At 49.5% G+C, this 24,420-nt stretch overlaps 2 protein-coding genes across 5 annotated transcripts in view; both read left to right on the top strand.

The window, feature by feature from the left end:
- Positions 1-16,863, top strand: part of Map2k5 (mitogen-activated protein kinase kinase 5) — a 224,972-nt gene extending 208,109 nt beyond the window's left edge. For all 4 annotated transcript variants that reach the window (XM_075965562.1, XM_075965563.1, XM_075965564.1 and 1 more), the window contains one exon: positions 16,395-16,863. In XM_075965562.1, coding sequence (XP_075821677.1) covers positions 16,395-16,499 — 105 coding nt within the window. In that variant the 3' untranslated portion in view covers positions 16,500-16,863. The remainder of the gene's footprint in view (positions 1-16,394) is intronic.
- The window catches only part of Skor1 (SKI family transcriptional corepressor 1), a 57,571-nt gene that overhangs the window by 14,704 nt on the left and 18,447 nt on the right, over positions 1-24,420 (top strand). The window lies entirely within an intron of this gene.

The raw sequence follows: 24,420 nt of genomic DNA on the forward strand, positions 1-24,420 counted from the left end.
CTCAGTGAGTGGAGTGGCGTGTGACCAGGCCCCACAGGACAGGGCCGGTATTTCATGCCTACACACCCATGTAACACAGCTTGGCTCCTAAGGGAGAGTCCCATGCTCCGATATCCACACTGGCCAGAGGTGCTACCTTAGCTTATTTTCTCAGGAGCAGCTTGGCAGACATGACGTCATGATTACACAGAACTTTGTGACTGTGATGCATTCTGATAGAATGTGTGTGTGGCGGCCTAAGAAATAACTGTGTATTTATTTGCATAGTTTGCAGCCACAGCTGTTTAAGAGGAGAGATGGAAGGCTCCCTTGAGCCCACAAGTCCGAGATAGCCACGGTGACAGAGACCCTGGCTTATAACAACAAGATCTGAAAGAGAAGTCATTCCAAGCCAATGACATCTTTTAGGAAGGGGAGAGAGAGTTCTCCAACATCGTTATCTCATTTTTACCTTCATGTGGATACGAAGGCTTACTCCTACTTCCATGGTGGTAATGCATAGAGCAGCCTCAGAGAGGTTCACCACTCGCCTGGAGTCCCTCACAGGGAGGAGCACAGGACTGAGCTGTGTCCTACCTCAGAGCTGTGTCTCCTCGTAGTAGGCAGCGGGGTGTTACCGCGGTTTTGAAGGTTTCAGCCAAGTGAAGTATAAATATTCTACAAAGAAATGTATAAGATGATAAAACGGTGCCTGCGCAGCCTCTGGTCTCTTTGCCCAGATCACTGCCATGGTCCTGTACCGTTCCATGTCCGCAGGATGCTGAGGGAGCCCACAAGCAGGTGTGCGCATGCGCAGCCACAGCCGAGGCCTGCTAGAACCAGAACCCTAGTACAAACAGCGCAGCAGAGGGAGAGAGACTGAATGACCAGTTGCTTGAACCAGATCTGCTAAGTGGTTATCTAAAGGGATGCCAAGAGCACCTGAAGGTTTTATTGTTCGTTGGTTTTGGCAACCTGTGCCAAAAAAAAAAAAAAAAACCTGAGAGCAGAGTTCGCCCTGCTAGTTCTCTGGTCACAACGTTCCCACTCCCGATCCCAGTTACCGTTATGGAAATAATTAGCTTCCGGACACCTGGTTCCCCGGGGAGAGGCTTCCAGAACTCAGCTACCTTTACTGAGCAGGTACTATGTGCAGATAAAGATTAAAGTGCCCCGAGTGTGGGCGGTAGACAGTGTGGTGTTTTCACTTCCTGAGCCCAGCCACCAAGCAAAAGAGTCAAGCCTGGGGGCATCGCTTGAAGCAGCTGACATTTTCTTGTGTCAAAACTTCTCAGTGGAAGAAGCCACATGTTAGCTTTCGTTGGGATGTGGCTTCTAGTCTTGTCTCCCGAAGCATGGGGACAAACAGCTCCAAGCCAGCCACTTGAGCTGCATGGGTGTAAGAGAAGGCAGGGGCAATGCTGTGCTGAGTTCAGCCATTGCATCCCCTGTAGCTGTCCCAGAAAAGGCACCGGGGGGTCTTTAGTAGTCTCTGTTAAAGAAATGGTTAACAAACACAACAAACAAGGAAACCTCTGGAGAGCGGGGTGTGGTGGCACACACCTGTAATCCCACCACTTTAAATAGAGACAGAGAGGATGTAGAACATAGGTCACCCTCAGTGACAGTGAGCTCCAGCTTGGGATACGTGAGATCCAGTAGATGCCAAACTGTGGCAAGAGCTTTGAGAGGCTTGTGAACGAAAGAGTGGGTGGGGTCACATCTGTGTGGCCTCCCTCTTGTTCGTGAGACAAGCAGCCTGGTTTAGACATCCAAATCAGGGTTTCTGGTACAGGCACTACCCCTAGGAAAGTGGGGGAAGCCCCATCTGTTTAGTTAGCCCGTGCCTTTACCTGTAAAATGAGAGAGGTGGGACTGGCATGTAACTCAGTTGGCACAGTGCCTATCCAGCACGTACAAGGCCCTAGGTTTTGATCCCAGCACTCAGGCAATGGAGATAGGAGGATCAAGAAGGTCAAAGTTACCCAAGGCTATATAGCAAGTTGTGGCTAGCCTGAGCTACATGCAAAACTGTCGTGAAAATAGTAATAATACCAATAATAATAAATTTCAATTGAAATGCTAATGCCCACGTCACAGGGTCACATTTTGCTGTGAACTTCCAGCATAAGTTTATGAAAGGATGATTGTAAACTGTTAATTGCTTGACATGTGTAGGCCTGACTCATACAGCCTCGTTGGGTTCTGATTTTCTCATCTAAGATACCTGGGCATCTCGAGTTGGGAGCTTCTTGGGCTTGCAACAAGCACAGATATATGGGACATTTGCAGTCAACCTCTGCTGGTTTGGTGGTCTCTCTGGCAGGGACTGGTGTGCTGTTGCCTCCCACTGATGGGAATCCTGACTCTTTTGTGTCTGTTCCTATCAGCACTGGGCTGTAATGAGCCTGTGGTAGGAGGAAATCGCCAAGAGAAGCAGTGAGGTGTGTGTCCAGGTACAGAAAGACCATCAGAACTGTCAGTGTCCTCAGGATCAGCCAAGGCACACCATTGGTGACATTCGGAGAAACAGGACAAGCTGAGTACTCCCTTCTTGAGTATGATGTCAGGGTGGTGGGCCGAGGAGGCACAGTGGTCAGGGAGAATGTGCGGCTCTGTCTCAGCCTCTCAGATAGAAAAGTCAACCTAAGTTTAGAAATTAGAAAGTAGTGGAGCAGCAGAGTGCAGCTCCCCCCATCCCTGCACCCCTACCCTCCTTCCCTGCCTGCCTGAGTCCACAAAGCATGACTGTGTGTGTGTGTGTGTGTGTGTGTGTGTGTGTGTGTGTGTGCATATGTGTGCGTATGATTATACATGTGGAGACCAGATTTCAATCCCAGGTTTCATTTCTGAGGAGCTGTCAACCTTGGTGTCCATGTTAGACACAAGCTAGGGTCATCAGAGAGGAGGCAACTTTAGTTGAGAAAATTCCTTCATAAGATCAGACTGTACACAAGCCACTGGGGCATTTTCTTAATTAGTGGTTGAAGTGGGAGGGTCCAGCCCATTGCGGATGGGGCCACATCTGGGTTGGTGGTCCTGGGTTCTATAAGAAAGCAGGCTGACCAAATCATGAGAGCAAGTCAGTAAGCAGCTCCCCTCAATGGCCTATGCATCAGCTCCTGCCTCCAGGTTCCTGCCCTGTGTGAGTTTCTGTTCCCACTCCTTCAGTGATTAACAGGGATGTGGAAGAGTAAACCAGATAACCCTACCCTTGCCAGCTTGCTTTGGTCATGATGCTTTATCGCTGCAATAGAAACCCTAACCAAAGCACTTGGATTTTTTGTTATTTGGTTTTTTTATGAGACAGGGTATCTCACTAGCCTGGGGCTTAACACCTCAGGGATCTCTCTGCCTGCTGCCTGCCTCCTGCTTCCTCAGCGTTGGGATTACAAGTGTGCGCTCCACACCCGGGGATTCTGGGGATGGAAAGCACATCCTCGTGTGCAGCAAGCACTTTGCCAACTGTGCAGGCTCCCTAGCCCAACGTGTCACTTTTGAGTGAGACTAAAATTAAAAAAAAGAGAGAGAGAGATATGTTCCTTGCTTAGCATAGCCAGACATACAGTAAGTGCTAGATATTAGTGGCCACTCGTCATTGTCACCACCATTGCTGTTAAAGGGTTGAGGGAAGACATTTCATGAAGAGAAAACGGAGCAGGCTGAGTCCAGAGGTAACAGGGCAGCGAGGAGCCCACCTTGGCCAAAGTACAGATGACCTTGGACGTGTGGGAAACGGAGTGTTCCATTACACTCTACATGCTGTAGTGTGAAAGATAGACCGAGCCCACCTGGGAGGAACCTTCCAGAGTGAACGTAAAGCAGGATGCCCCGCTGATCATCCTCAGAGGAGTGGCTGGACATCGAGCAAAATCCATCCTAACCTTCTACCTCTTTCCAAATCCCTCGAAAGTCTAACCAAGAGGACCAGAAACGCAGCTCCAAGCCTGCAGCCTTTTGGCGGCATGCCATTTGTCTCTGCTTTTCTCAGTGTCCTTTCCTTCTGTCGGGGAACATCATTACTATGCTAATCTCGCTGGCCATCATTTTAACACTGACCCCTGCTAACCTGCCTTTGCAATTGCAGGGGCTGTGTTTGACTTCTCTAAAAGTAACCTTAAATTGTAGTCTTGTAAGAATTCCAAAGCTGTACCCTTCACTCCTTCATCTAATGAGGTTATGACCAAATGCTCATTATAATTGCTTTAGACTCCTTTTAATTTTCAAGCTTATTAATCATAAGAAGAGTTATTTAAAATTGCATAAATTAATCTTAGATTAAAAGCCCATCAAAGCCTGGAAACAATTAAGAATAAGTAGGATTTCCCTGGGGCAGCAAGTTTTATTTTAATATTGTAGTCAGGTGGATATCAGAACCTTGAAGTGTGGTAGTGATTAATGTATGCAAAATTTAAATGAGATTTTTTTTAAATGGCAAGTCTAAATCACTTATTGACCTAACTGTAGGCTTTAGCCGCATTGTCTGTCATATGTTGAAACTGTTTACTAATCAACATTTTAATTACCGTGTGTGCTGGCAGACCCTAGGACAAACAAAATCCAGCATTTCAGCTTGCTGCCGCCAAGTCTCTCACCCAGATATATCAAGAAAATGGAAAGATGGAGAGATGAGGATACCACTTAGCTCTCAGCACATCAAGGGCTGCCAGACTTTCCTGCCTAACACTGTGCTGTCCTAAACACTGTTTATACAAACAGTGTGTAGTCTTTGGTCCTTAGGTCCTCTCCTTATTTATGTTAAGGAGACAGATGTTTCCAGAAAGAAATCTGATTGCACTTCAGCCAAAGTCAGAGTCCTAACCTTGCCCAGCTTCCATGTCCTCCATCCTCGGTCACTGCCGGGTGATTCTGAAAGTGCCTGGGAAGCAGCCGTGAGTTGGGAAGAATCCCTTTAGGCTATAAATGATTGATCTCTGTTAAAGGGAGGTCAATAGGAGGGCCACCTAGAAGGAACTATGTCCTGGGTGTTGAAAGGAGGTCAGTAGAGGGCCACCTAGAAGGAGGTGTAATGTCCTGTGGAGACTGAGTTTCCACCTTGCTGGAAAGGATCCTTGTGACCAACTCACTCTTGACGTTTGGTGAAAGAACAATCAAGGAGCAGCAGAAAGAGAAAGTGCACAGGAGATGGGAAGGGTTGGGTTCCCAAGTAAGACTCCAGAACTAGATTGTAAATTGTTAATCCCTCACAAGAAGAAGCCAGGCTCTGCCCTCTTTCTGGGGCCCAGCCCATCCCCAAAGCTGACCTCCAGCATCTGTCCTCAGCCTTGGATTCTTTTCCTTCTTCCCTTTGCTCTTTGGTAGTTCATGTCTTCTGGGTCCTCCTGGATCCTGTAGAAGTTCTCACTCTTCTTTTTCTTCAGTATCCTCACTCATAGTGAATACTTGGCTTTCCATGATGTGGCTGTGCTGTTTATTTAACCAAAACTCTGTCCTAGAACATGTTAACTGTTACTGTATTTTTACTATTAAGACCGTGACTCTCAGACTGGGTAAAGGTGATTGTTGCCAAACCAGACTACCTGGGACCCACATGGGATAAGGAGAAAACCAACTCCAGCAGGCTTTCCTCTGAGCTCCTCACCCATGCCATGGCATATGCCCATATACATACATACATATATTTAATTTTAAGACAATTACTTTATATACATTTTAAAGCTGGATATGTAAAGTCAGTTTCCTTACCTCGTCTGATATAAATTACAGCCATCTGATCAGTGGCAAATTGTCTATTTGTTCTTTGATTGGCATTTCTTTTATTAAATTTGAGATTGAACAGTTTTTTTCATGTTTGTTGGACAGTTGTTTTTGTTGTTGTTGTTTGTTTGTTTGTTTTGTTTTTACATCATTTGCCGTTTCTCTATTTGGCTGTGCTACCAGTTTTCACACTTCTGAGCCTGATTTCCTGGACTGCCAGGGTCCCTTCCCACCCTGTAAGGTCTGTGTCCCCTCTTGAGGCAGTTTCCACACTAGCAGAGGTGTTCTCTCTCTGGCCCTTGCTGAGCCAGCACTGAGGCTGTGTAGCCACTAGCTGGGGCACACTACTAGCTGGGGTACACAGCAACACAACCATTTTCTTTGTTCAGTGTCTAACCTCCTTTTTTCAAAAAGCAGGCTTTGAAATTGCAAGGCAGAGCTGGGACTGAACTTGCTTTAAAGCTGCCTGTAGACATCAGGAATATTTATTTTCTCTATTTGTTTTAAGCCTGGGAAGACTGTGTGGTTTTCTCAACACTGTCCTGATGGAGCCCTGACCAGCAAGCGTGCAATGCCCCTAGCCCTAATGTGCCATTAATGATAGGTTAATGTACAGTATAATGTTTTTGGGACTATGGGTTCATTACACTTCTGAGTGTGAGGTCTTTCCACAGAGCGCCCAAGGTCCCATTGCATTATATCATGCAATAAAAATACCCTTTTCATATCACACACTAATAAACTGTACTTGAAATGCTGTCTGAGGACGCTGCCGTCTTGTCTGTAGGCTGTTGGTGAGTGCAACAGTTGGATGCCTTGTTTCTATTTTGTGCTTTTCTCACATGGGCGGCTGAGCCCAGGAGAAGTCAGCTTGGCCTTGTTTCACATGGAGAACAAGTTGGTTCTTTAGGGCTGTTACTCCAAGGATAAGTCTGCGCCTCCAAGTGATGAGGGCCTTCGTACCTAGAAAACAGAGTCTCAGACCCCCTTACCTGTGCACCTCTGTAAGGTCAGCAAGTCATGTCAAAAACTGGCCTAGTGTCTACCACACTCTGCATGGGTGTTGGGTGTAGTGAGTTTCCTTGAAGAAGACTGTGATAGGTGCTTCAGAACTGAGGCCTCTTGATGTCATGACCACAGGCTTAGCCTGGGACAGCTTGCACTGACTTTCCCACCATCTCCTTGTGACATAGGTGTGGGGCTGTTCCTATATTTTATAGGAGACAGTGTTCACAGAACAAAACAGGCCTGGGACCCACAGCTGGCTTGTTCCCTGCTTCCTCACACAGCCCGGATACAGCTTTAGACAGTGGGAGGCCAGGGCAGCACCCCTTCAATGGGTACATACTCTGGAGCCCTCTCCAGATCATCGGCTGCCATCAGAAATGATTTGAAAGTGTGGGCTCTTTAGAGGAGGAGCTCTCCCCCCAGTGACCAGAACAGTCTCGGAATCAAGGATGAGGCAGAGGCAGGGGGACCAGATCGCTTCATGGCACCTACAATAACATTGTTTCTACGGCAGACAAGGCATCTGCAACTTTGGGGGGGGGGAGCGAGTTCTTTCTACAGGTTGTAGAATGTCAAGCAAGAGTGGTAGGAAACCAAGAAACTGAGGATAGGCACCAGCCAATGAGATTTGAGCTTGAAGCATCACCACCTCAAAGTGTAGAAGCTCTGCTTATAAAAGAAGTTAGCATTCATTCATTCCCATCATTCATTCATTTTGTCTTTGTCCGTTTTTAGCTATATAACTCAGGAGCTCCTTATGTATCCCAGACTGGCCTGAAACTCATTCTTCCTCTGCCTTTCAAGTGTTGAGCCAGGCCTTGCTAATACAACTTCCTGATGGAGCCTTGGCCAGGGCCCTTGGCCTGTTTTGAGCCATGTGTTGCTGCTACATTCACTGTGTTAAAACAAAAGGCACGGATTTGGAGCCCCTCCACTTCCAGTCCCATGCACACCTTGGCCAAACCAATTAACTTGCCTGAGCCTAGTTTTCTTACAAACAAATGGGGCAGAGGAGCGGTGGTGCCGTTAGTGTCTTCCTGGATAGCTGTGAGAATGGACTTTTCGACGTTCTGCAGAAGGATCACCTGCCCAGATGCCACTGCCCATAAACAGTCTCTGCAAAGCGTGCTTAGGCCATGTCATGAAAGAACTGCCTCTAGAGCAAAGGCAATGTAGGCAGAGAGGCCCACTAATCTGGGACTGGCGAGTTGACTCAATGAGTAAAAGCATTTAACACCAAGCCTAATGTCCTAAGTTCAGTCTCTGGGACACACATGGTAGACAGAGAAAACTGATATCCACAGACATAATGTAGCATGGGTACACACATGCTCACACACACAGTAAGTGAACAAATAAGTAAATAACCATAATAAAAATTTGTGACTGGGTGGTGGGGTGGTGGTGGTGCATGCCTTTAATCCCAGCACTCAGGAGGCAGAGGCAGAGAAACCATGAGACAGTGTCTGTGCTCCCGTGTGGGGAGAGGAGGTGGGGACCTGTGCACGTGTCTGTGTTCTAGAACACTGGGAAAGGAGGGTAAGAGCAGAGGGATTATGCTGAAGAGCTGACTTGGCCTGGAGAGCCAAGAGGACAAGGACAGGAAGAGAAGGAGGGAGCTAAGGCCCTCCACACCCTCCCACAAGGCCTTCTCCGCCCTCCCACACCCTCCCACACCTGCTGGTAGAGTCTCCTTAGTGTGGTGAGAGGGTATCTAGATTTCAAGGAGAATTTGGTTTTCTTTTAAGGGGTATGAAGTTGGACTGAAGCCTTTGTTTTCAGATGTGAGGCCTTTCAAACACTTGGGTAACCCTCTCAGGGGTTAAATCTGTCTTTGAGGCTACAAGGACTTGAAAAATGCTACCGTGTATCAAGAAAACCAGAAGTGACAAGTTCATTTAAAAAGCCTGGTTTGTCATTGTTTATCTAATTTTCAGAGTTGACACAGAAAATTAAACCAGCTGACACTCACTCTCTGAGGCTCCCTGGCTCCTTTCCCTGGCCCACTCTACCTGACCCTGCCCCCACAAAATGCTCCGAAGCCAAAATATAAAACTTCCCACTGAGTTTCTCAGCTCCTCTGCAGTTGTTCCAGGATTATGTCATAGGGCGCCATCCCTAATGTTATTAAAAAACAAGATGAGGTTATAGATCTACTCCAGAAGATGTTTCTTTCTCTTCCCCTCCGCCATGAACATAAATCTTAGAGGTAACCAAACTACAGAGGAAGCCAAGAGCAACTTGTCCCATATGTCTTTACTGAATTTATAGGATGTCAGGTCTCTCTGCCCCTGTGACATCACACATTGCTTCCCAGAGAGTGTTCCAGAAAGGCCATGGGCAGAGTGATATCTTTTACTGTGTTTAATATTGGTGTTCCAGCACTCAGTTGGCAGAGTGTCTTTACTTCAGTGTGGCTGGTGAATGAGCTATTCCACCCCAGGAAGCTACTCAGCTAACTAAAGCAAATCCTACATAAACTCAGGACTTAATAAAAATAAGAAGAAACAAAGAAAAGAAAAAATGAAAAATTACATTTTTAAGATTTTAAATGTAGGGATCGGAGTTGACTTAGCAGTTAAAAGCGCTGACTGCTCTTCCAGAGGACCCGGGTTCAGCTCCCAGCACCCACACGGCCGCTCACAACTGTCTGTATAACTCCAGTTCCAGGGGGTCCTGCGCCCTCACACAGAAATGCATGCAGGTGAGATGCCAGTGCACGTAAAATAGAAGTAAAATCTTTTTTAAAAGATTTTTAAATGTATCACACACTCCTTTGTTTTTAAAAATTCCACATATCCGCATTTCTGGACTTACTTTTTTATTCTTTCATTCCTTTGCGTAGGTCCTTGGCATGAGCTTGCGGGGTTCTCTGTTACAGTGTGCAGGGCCGTATGTCCATGGGTGGTTGACTCCAGAGCCGAGTTTCAGTTTCATCCTCACTGTGCAGTTTTGCTAATAGGTGCCGTCTCTTGGTTCTGGCCCCGCGCTTCCTTCTGAACTACCCTTCCTTCGGCCTTTTTGTACTTGGCCATTTCTGCTGTGTTTGCGATTGAAACGGGAGAGGCTGCACTGGTTACAGTGAAGCCTTCAAGGTCTGTGGAGAAAGTGCTGTGCATGAGCTCGAAGACCTCCGTTCAGATTCCAGCACCCACACAAAAGCTGTCCCAGCACTCGGGAGGCAGAGACGGGAGGATCAGCCAGGCAACAGAGTGAGTTCCAGGATGGCCAGGGCTACACAGAGAAACCCTGTATTGAACCCCATCCCACCCCTACCAAACAAAAGCTGGGCATCATGGCCTGTGCATCATGGCCTGTGCATCAGTAGACCCAACACTGGGGAAGCAGAGGTAACCAGATCCCTGGGGCTCACTGTCAGCTTTAGCTCCACTGCAGTGAGAGACCCTGTCCCAAAAATAAGATGAGCGGTAGAACTCAACTTCTGGCTTCTGTACGTGCACACATGTACACACACACATGCACACACACACACACACACACACCCCAAAAATAAAAACAAGTCTTCAAGCCAGAATAATTGGCTTGAGTGAAGCCTTGAGGGACTAGATCAAAATCAAGTGTTCAAATTTTAGTTTAACTTCCAGATCCGCAAACTAAGGTGGGATGTTAAATCATAGCGGCCGTAGACTGCACAGCAGCTGCAGATCTGGAAGCAAGCTGACTCACTAAATAAAAAGCAAAATATTCTACATAGATTGTGAGAAGCAGTCTGACCCTTTGCTCTTGAGTAATGAGTGTGGATGTCAAGTTGCTGAGGCTTTGTTATTTTCTGAGGGCACTAAATAGCCGTGTGCTAAAGAGGGTGGGGCTGTAGCTCAGTGGGCAGAATGCCTGCCCAGCATGCGTGAGCCCTGAAGGCCATCCCCAGCATAAATAAAACTGAGCGCAGTGGCATATGTCTATCATCCCAGCACAAGGGAAAGAGAGACTGGATCAGAAGTCCAGGGGTGTCCTTGGCATGTAGTAAGTATAGAGAGGCCCCTGGGCTACATGAGACCCTCTAAAATGAGAGGGGCAAAGAGAACGAATATGACCGAAAACCCCAGGACTCTGGAACCCAGGCACCTTCCCAGGGAGCTTGGCTGCATCCAGGTCCTCCTGGAAGAACAAAGCTCGGTGCTGATGACTAAGTCGCCCCTCTGCCTTTCTTAACAGTGAGGCAGGCACACTGAAAGCAGCCCTCGTAGCCGGACAGAGTGTGCCCCTCAGACTTCATCCTGCGCATGACCAGCCACACTGCCTCAGAACACACAGGTCACCGCTCACAGCCGCAGAGAGCACATGCTGGGCTTCTATACATTTAATTTCCTTCAGCCTTACCTTGCAAAGTACAGCGAATCAATAACAGAATAGCTAAGTACCACGAGTTCCTTGTGTTGTGGTTTAGGAAACACTGCTCAAGGCTAACAGTAGATTGTGTTGATGATTTTTATTTGCTGCCGGGCCATAAAATGATCTGAATTTTCAACCAGTTTGCTTCTTTTTTCATAGACTTTTTTATAGAAAGGAAGTACGGTTTTAAATGGAAAATAACTGGTCGTTTTCTTTTCTTTCTTCAAGATGGGGTCTTACTATGCAGCCCTGGCTGGTCTAGAACTCAGTATGTAAACCAGGCCTCAAACTCTCAGAGATTCACCTGCCTCTGCCTCCCCAGTTCAGTAATTCAAGGTGTGCACCACCACGCCCAGAAACTGATTGTTCTCAGTCCTTTGTGTTACATGCAAGGTCTGAGTTTGGGCCTTTCTTGTTCTTTTTTAAAGGTTTAGCTTTGCTATTAGTAGTTATGTTCATGTCGGAGAGGGGGTATTGACACCTGAGTGCAAGTGGCAAGAAAGCCAGAGGAATTGCGCTGGAGGTACTGGCGGTTGTGAGCCACCTGACGTGGGTTCTAGGATCCAAACTCAGGTCGTCTGCAAGAGCGGCCAGTGCCCTTAGGTGCACAGATCACTCCCACTGACACAGGTCCTTTCTATCACTTTTGTCCTTATTAACAAAAGAAATATAGAAGATAAATAATTGAGAATTCCAAATTTATGTAGCATTTATGCAAAGAGATGCTTGATAATAGATGGTGCCGACCAAGTCTTAAATGGACATAAGCCTTAACCACTGGGCTGACTCCTCAGCCTGTTACTCTCTGCAGTATTCCGCAGGGGCTACTCCGGCCTGCTCCCCACACGCAGGTCACATTTACAAAACATACGCATAACTGCCTTGCCTGCCGAGTACGTGATCTATCCATTGGTGTAGAAATTACATTCTAGCCAAACAGTGGTGGCACACGACTTTAATGCAAGCACTCAGGAAGCAGAGGCAGGCGGATTTGAGTTGAGGCCAACCTGGTCTACAGAGCAAGTTCCAAGACTTCAGAGAAGAACTCTTTCTCAAAAAAGGAAGGAAGAAGTTATATCCTAATTCTAGTATCTAAGTGATCACCTACATTTTTAGCTTAACTTAGCAAAACTTGAGGAAGCACTAAATGCATAACAATACTCAGTGTTTGCACCTGTCTTTAATTTGAATTGTGTTTGTAAGTGTGTGTGTCTGAAAGTGTCCATGTGACAGTGTGTGCAGATGTGGCGTGTAGAGCCCAGGGAACACCTGCAGGTGTCATCCTCAGGAGCCGTCCAGAGCCTCTCACTGGCCTGAAGTTTGTCTCTGCCCTATCCACCCATACCCACCCCATCTGCTCTGGTTTAAGGGCTCACTATGTCTGGCCTTGTTACATTGTTTCTGGGGAACATGTCAGCCCTGGTGCTTGTGGGGCAAGAGGTGTTACTGGTGAGACATCTTTGGCACTCTTAACCTGAATTTTAAGTAGATAATTTCAGCAGTGTTACAAGAAGAAAGGAGGAAGGGGCGGCACGAGGGAGGGAGGGGAAGAGGAGAGCATTTTCTGCTCATATAAAAGGCAGAGGTGTGTGTGTTGGTGCGGCGTGGGTGTGTACATGTGTGCTGCTGGTTATTTAACCTAGGACTGTGTGTTTGCCAGGCAAACACTCTACCAGTGAGCTGTATCCTCAGCCCTCTTTTTAACCAGGCCGGCCACGAACTCACTCTGTAACCCAGATAAGCTTTGAACTTGTGATCCTCCTGCCTCAACCTCCCAAATAGCTGGGTTTGTAGGTCTGTGCTGCCAGACCTGGCCCTAACATAGGCAGCTCACAGCCACCTGTAACTCCACCTCCAGGGCATCAGACGCCCTCTCCTGGACCGCACAGGTATCTGCACTCATGATGCTCACGTACCCACACACAGACATACATGTATGCACATAACCAAAATTAAATTAATGTTTAATATTTTAAAGGAGTAGCAGGAAAGTTTTATTGCAAGACTTGGCCACTGACAGTAGTGCCGAGGGGGAACTCTTGTGGCGAGCACAGAGTGCAGATGGAGCCGCTCAGGGCTTCAGAACTGATGCCGTGAGACAGTCAGCACAGCCTTGGCCACCCCACCTCAGCATGTCACCTGGCTGGCCACGTGCCTAGGCGCTGGTGATGTGCTCCCATGATTTTATCCTCAGGTACAGTCAGAGTGGGACATCATGGCTCCCGGTGTTTACGGATAGCCAGTGCAGCACACAGCCCGCACATCTGAAGGCAGCAACAGGTGCCCAGACTGAACAAGTTGACCGCCTTTGCCCCTAAGACCTGCAGAAGAACAATATCATAATGCAGGGTGTTCATTGTAGTACTTTTATTGAACAAGGCTGAGCACGGGTTGTTTTTATTAGTTGAGTTGTTAAAACAGATTAAAGTATCCCTGACCAGAATCAGAATGAAACTTCTCTAGAAGCCAGCATGCCCCACACCCTGTGGCTCCACAGGTCTGAGGTCATGTAGATCTGAACAGTCTGGCCTCAATGCTGAGATGGGGGGGGGGGGGCGCTAGAATCCTCCAGGAAGATGCCCAAAGACTCCCAATGAGCCTCAGAGGCCCCGTGAGGGGAAGTCAAGAGCCCTCTCCAGGCACCCCAACTACTGGGCAGTCCTGTCTGGCAGGCTTCCAGCAACTTGTTGGACTCTGTTAATTTGGAGAATGACCAAGAGGCCTAGGGCAGTCTTGCCCGTGTGCTCGGGATCCTGGCTGTCCTCTCCCTCCTAGTGGACACCTTGCTGGTGGGCAAGGGTGAGCTCTGCAGGTGAGCTCAGGATTCACCCCAGCTGTGCCCGAGCTTCAACGCGAGCCACTTCATTGGAGTGTTCTGGGGCTACTGCTGCCCTGGCCTAGCTGGTGGCCAGACTGGAGTTAGGACCAGGTGCTCAGGTGGCAAGGACACCGGGAGCAGAGTGTGTGCCACAGGAAAAACAGCAGGAATGTGTTTGGGGGAGAACAAGACAGACAAGCTCCTCGGAGGGAGTGCCAGGGTTTACGGCTGCTGCTAGCCACTGTTTCTGATGGTTCCTCTGCCTTGGCCTCAAGGTCTGGGCCCTGGAGCTCTGAGAGCCAGGGATGCTGACATCAGCAGGCAGATGACATCAGTCCCCCTGCTCTGAGGCAGGGCTTTCCTGCAGGCAGGTGCCATGCCTTCCACCCCATCTAAAGAGAAAGTGTGGTGTGATCCAAGGGTTGGACTCTGGAGACAGAGGGAAGAAAGGTTCAGCTCTGTGACCTTAGACACAGGGCACCCATGCAGTGATGCCTGCCATGCAGCCATCAGCCCTTCCTGGGCTGAGGAGGAATGCCTCCACTCCCCTCCTGCAGTTCCACTCTGCCTGTTCTCAGACAGATGATACCCGTGATGGAGCATATGGCCCCAAAGTCACCAGGCATTCTGGGAAAATGACACTGTGTTACCCTGGGCTTTGGGGGAGGGGCCCGTCCTCCTGAGCACAGCTTCTGTCTTTGTTCTTCAGAAGGGCACAAGGTCGCCTCTCCCAAGTCCAGAAAAGAGCATGCACAGGAATTCAGGAAGAGCGTTCTCTCTCTAGGCAGCCGTCTTGAAAGCAGGCAGGGGCTGGGCAAGTGTGAACAGGAAAGCATATGGAAGACAAAATGGAGTATCTCTTGTCTCACCCCACCCAGGCCTGTGCCACCTACAGTTCCCACCAGCCTAACTTCAATACCCTTTCTTGGGGTCCCACACTCATGTCTGAACCCCCTGCCGCAGTGCCATAAGGGATAATATGGCGCCCAGCTAGGCTTTAGGCATAGCCCTGGGACCTCAGTTGGACACAAGCTCCCAAAGAGGCTGGAGAGGCCTGGGTAGTATGCCTTCCTTCCCTTCCTCATGCTCTACCTGGTTCTCCGTGGATCCTGGTAGATGCTGGGGTCAGGACACGCAGAACCACATTCTGCCCAGCCATGGGGCAGAAGATGTGTTGAGGTTATTGCTGGCCACTGAGATGCTTAGCACGTTCCCAGGGCCACAAGTCACAGCTAGGTAAACTGGAAAGTAGCTTAAAGCCCTGTAAGACAACAGGGACAGAGTCCGAGAGAGGCTCAGATAAAATGGGGAAGCAGGAAAGAGGCAGCTGGGGGGCAGAGAAGCAGGGGCTTGGGGTGAGCATCAGGGATCCCTCATCACCCTGCTCACAAACTATAGTTCCCCGGGCCCGTTTTCCATGGAGGCTACAAAGTTTGGTCAAGAAAGCTACTTGGTGACTGGAATGACGCTTTCCAGTCTCTAGTTCCTATTGTGACTCTGACAGCCCTGTGGCTTGTCCTTGATCGCTTCTGGCCCCCCTCCCTGGAAGCTCCAGACAACATCCTGAGATTGGGAATGTTGGTCTTAGTGTATCAGAACAGAGGGGAGGATGCCTGCTAAATATAGCCTGGCCTGGCTGTGGGTTTAAGTAGGTTAGACCAGGAGATGGGCCACATGGAAACAAAGCTGCCCCCTTCCCAAAGTCCAGCCCTCTGCCCTCGACCCCTCAGCACTCCTCCTGCCCACGCCTCCTCTTGGAGCGAGGTATGTGCTTCATTTGCAGACTGTGCTTCACGTGCAGGGGCGCAGGAGACAAAGGAGGAGACTAACAGGGACTGACACCACCTCTGACAAGATGATCCTTTGCTCTCTGGGCAGCAACTGGACCGGAAAGCTGGCCACCCAGGGGCCAGGCCCTGGCCTAGTAGCTACGTCATGAAACTGAGCTGAGAAAGGACCAGGCAGAGCACGGCGGTGTTAAGACAAGCTGCACCTTTGAGCTTCCTAGAGAAAGTCTCATGCTTCCTGGCTTCCTCTGTGTTGATCAGAGGGCAGCTTTGCAGGGTCAGTTCTCCACTAACACCATGTGGGCCCCCAGGATCAAGCAGGTCGTCCAGGCTGCCTTCAAGCACTGTGACCTGCTGAGACCGTGCACCAATTCTAGCCTGCCTTCCTTACCACGTAGGGTTCCCGAAAAAGAGAAATCAGGTCCAGGCTAGAACACATCGTGGATGTGACAGCTACTAAGATGCGTACCTGTCTTTTTTTTTTTTTTTTTTTTTTGATCTTAAGTAGCTCAGACTTGCCGTGAATGATCTTGACCACCTGATTCTCCTGCCTCTGCCTCTCAAGTTCTGGGATTGCAGCCACACACCAGCACACCTGGTTTCTATGGTACTGGGGATCCAACCCGGGGCTTTGCATTAAGCTAGGCAAGGACTCTGCCAATTGGGCTCCATCCTCAGCACCAGGCCCCTAGCCTGGGGACTGCTGCCACACCTCCTGCTCTTCCCCACAGGGTCACCCGTTCATCGTGCAGTTCAATGATGGAAACTCCACCGTGGTGTCCATGTGGGTGTGCAGAGCCCTAGAAGAGAGGAGGAGCCAGCAGGGACCCCCATGAGGCCTCAGCAGGATACTGACTACCCAGGACCAGTCACCAAAGGACACAACAAGCCGTGACCCCTCTCCGTCTGCTGCCTGATTGGGAAGAGCTGTGCTGGGCCCAGCCTCCTGCTTTCACCTCCTACCCTACCTAGGGAGCCTTCAAGAGAGCCAGCCTCTGCTGAACCCCTCCTCCCTGGGGAGGGGGACGACAATGAATAAGGCAGGTGGAGAGAGTGCAGAGGGTGTGGGGGAGGGTGATGGGTTATAAGAATGGCACCTCCTCTGGCCTCACCCCCTTACGTTTCCCTACTGTTCATTGTAAAGGGTCAGGCCCTACAGCAGCACTGATGGGAATAAAAGCACTGTGGCTTTGCATCGGATCTGTCTTGACAAGTCTGTCATACACATCCCCATTTGACAGGGGCACCTGCAAGATCCTGTGCATTTCCTGCAGCTCGGTGTTGAGGCCCATGCCCCAGCTTAGTTGTCACATGAGAAACCAGGACTTGCATGCACCAAGTCCCACAGCAAAGTGTCCTGATCCCAAGACTCGGATCGTGGCGTAGTCCTCTCCTGGTCTGGAGCTAGCTATAGGCCCCGCAGCAAACCAACAGCAACAAGTCCTCTCCTGGTCTGGAGCTAGCTATAGGCCCCGCAGCAAACCAACAGCAACACTGACATGGCTAGGAGCAGCCGAGGAGGAATCTGGACACCCAGAGTGAGGGGCAGGAATTCAGAGGCCTTCACAATGCTTCCCACAGCAGCCACTAGCCTTTCTTACTGCCTGTGACCCAGGCCACTCATGGCCACTTGAGGTAATCCTGCAGCCACCTGGAGAAAGTGTGGCTGTCCACCTTTTGCAGAGGATGAGGGAAACGCTGAGAGGCCAGTTGCCACCTGGTCTAAGAGACACCCACACACGCCCAAACACAAACTCCAACCCCATCCAGGCCCTCTTTGCCCCGCTGGGTTACTTCAGTGACAGTGCCTTCCCGATGCACAAACAAGTGTGCTGAGGGAGCAGGCTTGGCTCCCCACTCTGCCTCCCTCCTTTCCTCTCCCCATCCATGTTTGAGGGCTTTTTCTCTACTGTTGGTAGTACCGGGGATGGAGGCCAGGCTCATGGACATATTCAGCATGCCTCTTACCAACCACTACAGTGACATCCCACCAGGCTCCAATGTCACCTCCCCTGAAGGCAGCCTGCCTCTCGACACCTAGGGAAACCTGTTAAAACACCATGCAGAATTGTTGATCCTGACTTTCAGAGCTTCCTAAGCCACTCAGAGCAAGCCAAAGGGCAGGCATATGCCTGCAGCATCCAGGAGATACAGGCAGGAAGATCAAGAATTCACGGTCATTCTCTGTTAAGAATCAGCCTGGGCTACATAAGCCTATAGCTTAAAGGGGAGGGGGTGCTAAATGGAGAGGCAGCTCAGTGAATAAGCACTTGCCTCCCAGTGTGAAGACCAGACTGTGGATCCCCAGAACCAGTCTGCCTATAATCCCAGCCTCAGGAGACAGGATCCCCTGGGCAAGCTGGCTAGCTAGACTGGCCTAAGTGGAGGACTCCAGGTCATCAAGAGATCCTGCCTTGGTAAATAAAGTGACTTGCTACCAGAGAAGACAGCTGATGCCAACCTCTGACCTCCAAATGCACACGCAGGCATGCACATTTGCCCACATATGTGTAAATGAGCATGTGTGCATGCACACCACGGGTACATACACAAGGATGAGGGAGGCGGGAAGGAGGACAACAGAGATCCACCCATGCCTGTGTTACCCTGTGACATCACTGACTCCAAGTCCTGTTACTTCCAGTTCTGTTTCTGTTGTAGCCACCTCCGGGCCAAAGCAAGAAAACACCAAGTGTTCACACTTCCTCCATTATATGGAGCTGGATACTGGAAAGACTACATCTCCCAGAAACGCCCTGTTTAATAGGGAGTCATGTGATTAGGTCTTCTCAATAAAGTAAAGAAAGCCAAGAAACTTCAGATTCAGATCATACCCACCTCCATCCTCCTGACAAAGGAAAACAAACAACTGCAAAAGGAGGTGGGAAGTTGAGGAGTGCGGGGACCCTAAACCTCAGATTCACTGCACGGGGGTGCACCTGCCCTGAGCTACTGATTGAGCTGGGGCTAGACGCCTGTTTGGGCTTCCGTGTTACTAGCGGTGTGATGACAACACCTGCTGACCTTGGCTGGGCATGCCTGGCCCTCTCTCCCACCATCGTCTACACGAGTCATTTCACCTTACAGATCTTCACTCAGGTGGCCTCCCAGGAAGACCTGCCACCCACACTGCTGAAACACCCGCCACTGTTCTCGCTCCCAGACACAGCAGATAGAGCGGGGAGGAACCAAGGAAGGCACCTGGCATCCACTTCTGTCCTCCACATGCCTGCCCGTGCAGGCCTCGGGTTCCCTCGCCTGTACCGGTTACCTCCATCTCATTGGCAACTGTGATAAATCCATTGTTTATTTTCACCTTCCCGTCCTCCGTCCTCCACTAGAATGAAGGCTTCACCAGCCAGGGCCTTTTAACAGACCTAGAGAAACAGCCTTGGCTGAGGAGGCTCGTGATAAACATTGATTTGTTGTCCAAATGGCCACCATGGTGGAACTGTCGTTCTCAGCTTGCGCTCTCTCCAGTGCCCCATGGAAGGGACCTCACGGGAGGCTTCATTATCCTTCCAGGGAGCGGCTGTCTGGTTTTAGTGACACTTCAGAGTGCTGGCCCGCCACTGGCCCAGATCTCTCTGTTCCTCTCATTGAACTCCTGTTGTTGCCCAGGGCCTGATGCAGTCAGAATTTCGTGAGACCCAGGTCATAAAGACGGTGCATCCTACACCAGTGCCAAGGGCAAGATCTGTGAACAGTGCATGAGGTAGGCTTTCTTGACGAGAGGAGCGTTGTAAGAAGGGCACCTTGATCCTGAACACCCCAAAACCTGAACCAGCTACCTACCAGACTTAAGGTTCAGCCTTGTCCTTTGAAGATGTATCAGCAACCATTGTCCCCCAATTCTGGTTCAGTAGAGGTGAGCGGGGGCTGTCACTGATTCTGTTGTTGAGAGCTGGTGGCAGAGGCTTGACATAGGGCTTCATATAGTCCAGAGAGGCCTCCAAATCACTAGGTACTAAAGATGACCTTGAACTTCGGGCTCTCCTGCCCCCACACTGGGAACACATCCAGAATGCGGAGAATTGCAAGCATGTATGTACCACCATATCCACTTTGCTGAGGATTGAACCCAGGGTCTCAGGGATGCTAGGCAAGCCGACACTACAAAATGAGCTATATGCCAACTCAGAAGACGGGGAGAGAATAGCTGTTCCAAACCAGATTGTGTGCTTTGAACTTACTATCTACCTGCTTAATTTCCTCCACCATCCCTGCCATAGACAATGGGTCATGTTTTCACCCATTTATGCGTGGAGAAGCAAAATCATGGAGGCAGAATGACTTGCTCAAGGTCACCAACAAGTAAGTAGAAAATTATTACTGTCTGGCACTCACTCTTAACTGGGGTTCCATCCAAGCTCCAGCACATGCACCCCACACTCCAGCACAAAGGCCCCTAAACTCTGAAGTGCAAAGGCAGTGTCCTCTTAGGAGTGGAGCTTGGAATCTTCTCACCAAGAATGCTGTGCACCGTTCGTCCCATGGCAACACGGGAAGAGGTGGGACCTCTGAGCCAGACCCAGAGACCAGCCTCACACCAACCCTCTGGCCCTCAGTTTCCACTTGGCATGAAGTGGCAGGGCTTTTGAGTCTTGGCAGTCTTCTTGTGGCCTGAGCCATGATCCCCTGTGGACATCCCCAGCCCAGAATAACAAGCACCCATCTACCTGCACACAGTTACACACACCCATCCACACTCACACATGCCTGCACTCACCCATCCACACTCACACATGCCTGCACTCACCCATCCACACTCACACATGCCTGCACTCACCCTTACACACACACACAAACACACACACAATTCTGTTCATAGTTTGGGGACTCACAGGACTCTGGACCCCAGAGTCCATGACCCTTTCTTTGCTTTGGTGCAGCCCCTAACATATGAGTTGGAGTGGGGAAGAAGATCAGAGAAGGAGGCTGTGTGGAGAGAGAGCAGAGACCCTGTCTCAAGGTCCTAGTAACAGGAACAGGGGCCCTGTGAACTCACAGCAGCTTACATGGGGTCCTGGTTTCATTCTTTGGGTCAATTGGACCCCTGAGACTGGTTCTGGACCAAGTCCACACCCTGGACCAAGTCCACATTTAGGGGATCCAAGGTTTTCAGTTTATGCAACTGGAAAGTTCCATCCAAAGGCAGGGTTGCTGGTGGTGGGGGTGGGGGTCCTGCAGGAGGGAGACAGAGGCGAGGGTCAGGGCCAGGCACAGTAGCAGGAAATGATAGCCTTGATGGTGAATAAGGAGCACAGACAGGAAGGAGGCCTTAGGGGGCCTGGCAGGTAGAAGCAGCCAACATGTTAGGATGCAGACCCTTAGTCTGGTCCTTGTGGGTGGGACCTGGCTACTAGGGTGTGGGAGAGGATACAAAGCCAATGCCCTCCATGGCAATACTGAATCGCGTGGTACTGGCTTTATCAGCCCCTGCCTTGGCAAATGTTACATCTAACTGGCAGGCTGGCAGGAGAAGAGCACTGGCAGGGGATGAGGCCACTTGGGGAGGCCAGGGGAGGCCCCACAGATGGCCCAGGCTATCATGAGGCACAGAGGGCATTGAAGATGTCAAATGGGAAAGCCAGCAGAGCCGGGCCTCATAATGACAAATTTTCTGCTGAACAACTACAAACATTCGCGGTGACTTTGGACACAGTCTGGAAAAGACTTTGTTTCCTCCCTTGGCGGGATCATTTGTCTTGTTTTGAAGCCCCAAGATTGCAAGCAGGAACTTACAGACTAAAGTTTGTCTTAATTGCAATGGTGTCACCACCTCTCTGGCAGATAACAGCACAATGAACGAGTCGATGGGGCTGAGCCCTCCAGGTCCTTCTTCTAAAGTGAGACAAATGTCCCTGCTTTGAGCCCAACAGTCCATCGGCAGCTCTGTCATTTATTTATCTCCCTAACAGCTTGCATTAACTTGCAGCGGATAAAAAGTCTCTCCTTCCCGCAGACTTAGTTAAAGGCAGCCAGTCTCCCTGTGTTGCTGGGCCCTCCTAGGAATTCATTCTTTCTGTCTTTCCCCCGACTTCTGGGGGAATGGGGACAGCAAGAGCAATGGCCCACATGTGGGAACGAGAGTCCGGTGGCAGGTGAAGGCGTTCTGAGAAGCAGGGGCTGGGGAGATGCTCAGGGTAAGAACACTTGCTATACAAGCATGAGGACCTGCGCTAGCATCCCCAGCACCCATGTAAAGGCCAAGTGTGGCTGTAACCCCAGCACCATGGGGACACGAGGGAGACACAGGGTCATTACAGCTTGCTGGCCAGCAATTCTGGCTGACTGGAAGGTGACGGATCCCAGATTCAGTGGGAAGTCTTCCTCTAGGGATTAAGGACACCCAGTGTCCTCTTGCCCCCACACGCACACACAGGAATATGTCACCTGCACAGACATAAGCACACACAATTGCCTCCACATGCACACACAGGAATGTCACTTGCACAGACATAAGCACACACAAGCATCACGAACACAGGCACTATGCTTACAGAGAAGTTCTGAGAAACAGGAGAAATCCCATTGGTCTTGTACTGCGGGCTGAGCACAGCAAACTCCCTTCGTCCTAGTCTGATTTGGTCCTTCTGGCTCTCCCGAAAGGGCCTGGAATAGCACCCCCACATCCATGTTCCCTCCACGAGACTAATGCTATGTTCCCTGGCTGTGCCAAGCCCTTCAGACTGGGACATCTTCCCTGCCTATCTCACCTGGAGGTAGAGGAGCCCTGCCCATGGGCCTCTCCCCACTAACCATGGTGTCTTGGTGTTTATTTCCTGCTTCACTGTTTCCTGGGACGAGTCACAGCTGAAGAAACTGAGCTCAGATGCAGGTTGGCAAGGCAGCTAGGGCTGCAGAGCACTTCTGCCCCTCCCCCCCGACCTCCCCAGAGGCACTGCCTGTGTGGACACTGGCATGGCAGGGCTGTGGCTGCTCTCTTCTTTGGCTACTAGTCTGCAGGTCTCAAAGGTAACAGGATGAACAGGTAATGTTTTATAGCAAAATGCTTTGGGTTTTGTTTCCTTTTCTATTTTCTTCTCTTCTTTTTTTTATTTTCTTTTTTTCCTCATATATTACATCCTGACTGCAGTTTCCCCTCCCTATACTCTTCTCAGTCATCCCCCAAACTTGCCCTCTCCCCTAGATCCACTCTTCCTCTGTTTCCCTTCATCAAAAGAGCAGACCCAAAAGGTATAACAAGTTAAACGTGGTATAACAAGTTAAAACAAGACCGGGCTCAAACTCTCATATCAAGGTTGGATTAGGCAACCCAATAGAAGGAAAAGGGTCCCAAGATCAGGCAAAAGAGTCAGAGATACCCCCACTCCCACTGCTCAACACTACCATCCCAGTTACACAACCATACTGTGTGTGCAGAGGACCTAGTTCGGACCCATACATGCTCCATGATTGTCATTTCCGGCTCTGTGAGCCGATTCTGTGAGCTGTGTTTTCATGGTGTCCTGACCCCTTGGGCTCCTGCAATACAATCCTCTCCAACTTCTGTGGGGCTCCCCTGGCTCCACCTCGAGTAGATTGTTAGACTAATCAGGTTCTTTAGATACATAGAGATTATATTCAGTATAGATAGAAAATCTTCAACCTCTTCAAAGAGCTGTAGAAAATGGCCTTTAATCTAACTCAGAGTTTTGTGGTAATGAGACACAATTGCTCCTGGCAACACAGCTCTATTCCTGAGAGAATGTTGAGCACCAAAGACACTCCACCTGGAGCCTTTCTTTTTGGCAGAACTGGCCTTTGGGCAAAGAAATGCCCATACCTCAACCACTGACAGAGATACAGAGTGTGCATCAATGGATAAAACAGGACTGTCATATCCTGCCAAGACAGGGTAAGATAGTTTTGAAAAGTTGCTTGCCTTTGAAAATGGTATGTCAGTTATGTTAGGCCTTAGCCAAAGTTGGTTGCTTCAACGCTGCAAACGTGACTTTGGGTGATTGTCCAGGTAGCCAGTTGTCTCTGTGATTTGTTGCATGTTTTGGAAGTTGTTTTACTGAACTTTCTAATTATCCAGGTAACATTATTTCCCTTCTCAGATCTTCGATGGGGTTGAAGACTATATAAATGTAGTTACTTTTCTCTCATGACTTGGCCAAGTTATTTATTATACAAGACCTAAGCTAGTTAGAATAGGATATTTGTACTTATTGTATATAATTTCGTAGTAGGTTTAGAACTCTCTTACTTAAACAAAAGGGGGAGGTGTTGCGGGAGCTCCTCCCACTCCTTCAGCCAATAGCCGCTGAGATACCAGCCCATTGGGGTGTGGTCTCTCACCCTTTAAAAAAGTGGCCACTTCCCTCTCCTCTCTCTTTTACTTCCTGCTCCACTTCCGGCAACTAGACTCTCTTCCTGATTGCGCAGAGGGCTGTTGTCTGGGACGGTGATCTGTAAGTTTTTTCCCCTTTAAATAAATAACCATTCTATTAATCATAATTCTAAACTGGTGTGGGATTGTTGTGACTTACACCTTCGCCTTCAGTCCTCATCCATTTAGACCATGAAACCCAATGTGGGCAAGTTCAACAGAACTGCCATATATGGGCGGCCCACGCGTGCTTCAGCATTGCCAGCGCTCAAGTTTCATTCACTCATTTTCATCCATCTTACATCACACACCCAAACTAACTCAGGATGGGTGGAAGGTGGACGAAGATGAGGAAGCTGAAACCATAACCCTCTGATCCCAGCACTGCGAGGCAGAGGCAGATGGATCTTAAATCTCTG

The sequence above is a fragment of the Microtus pennsylvanicus genome, chromosome 3 (assembly GCF_037038515.1).
Source record: "Microtus pennsylvanicus isolate mMicPen1 chromosome 3, mMicPen1.hap1, whole genome shotgun sequence".
Lineage (NCBI taxonomy): Eukaryota > Metazoa > Chordata > Mammalia > Rodentia > Cricetidae > Microtus > Microtus pennsylvanicus.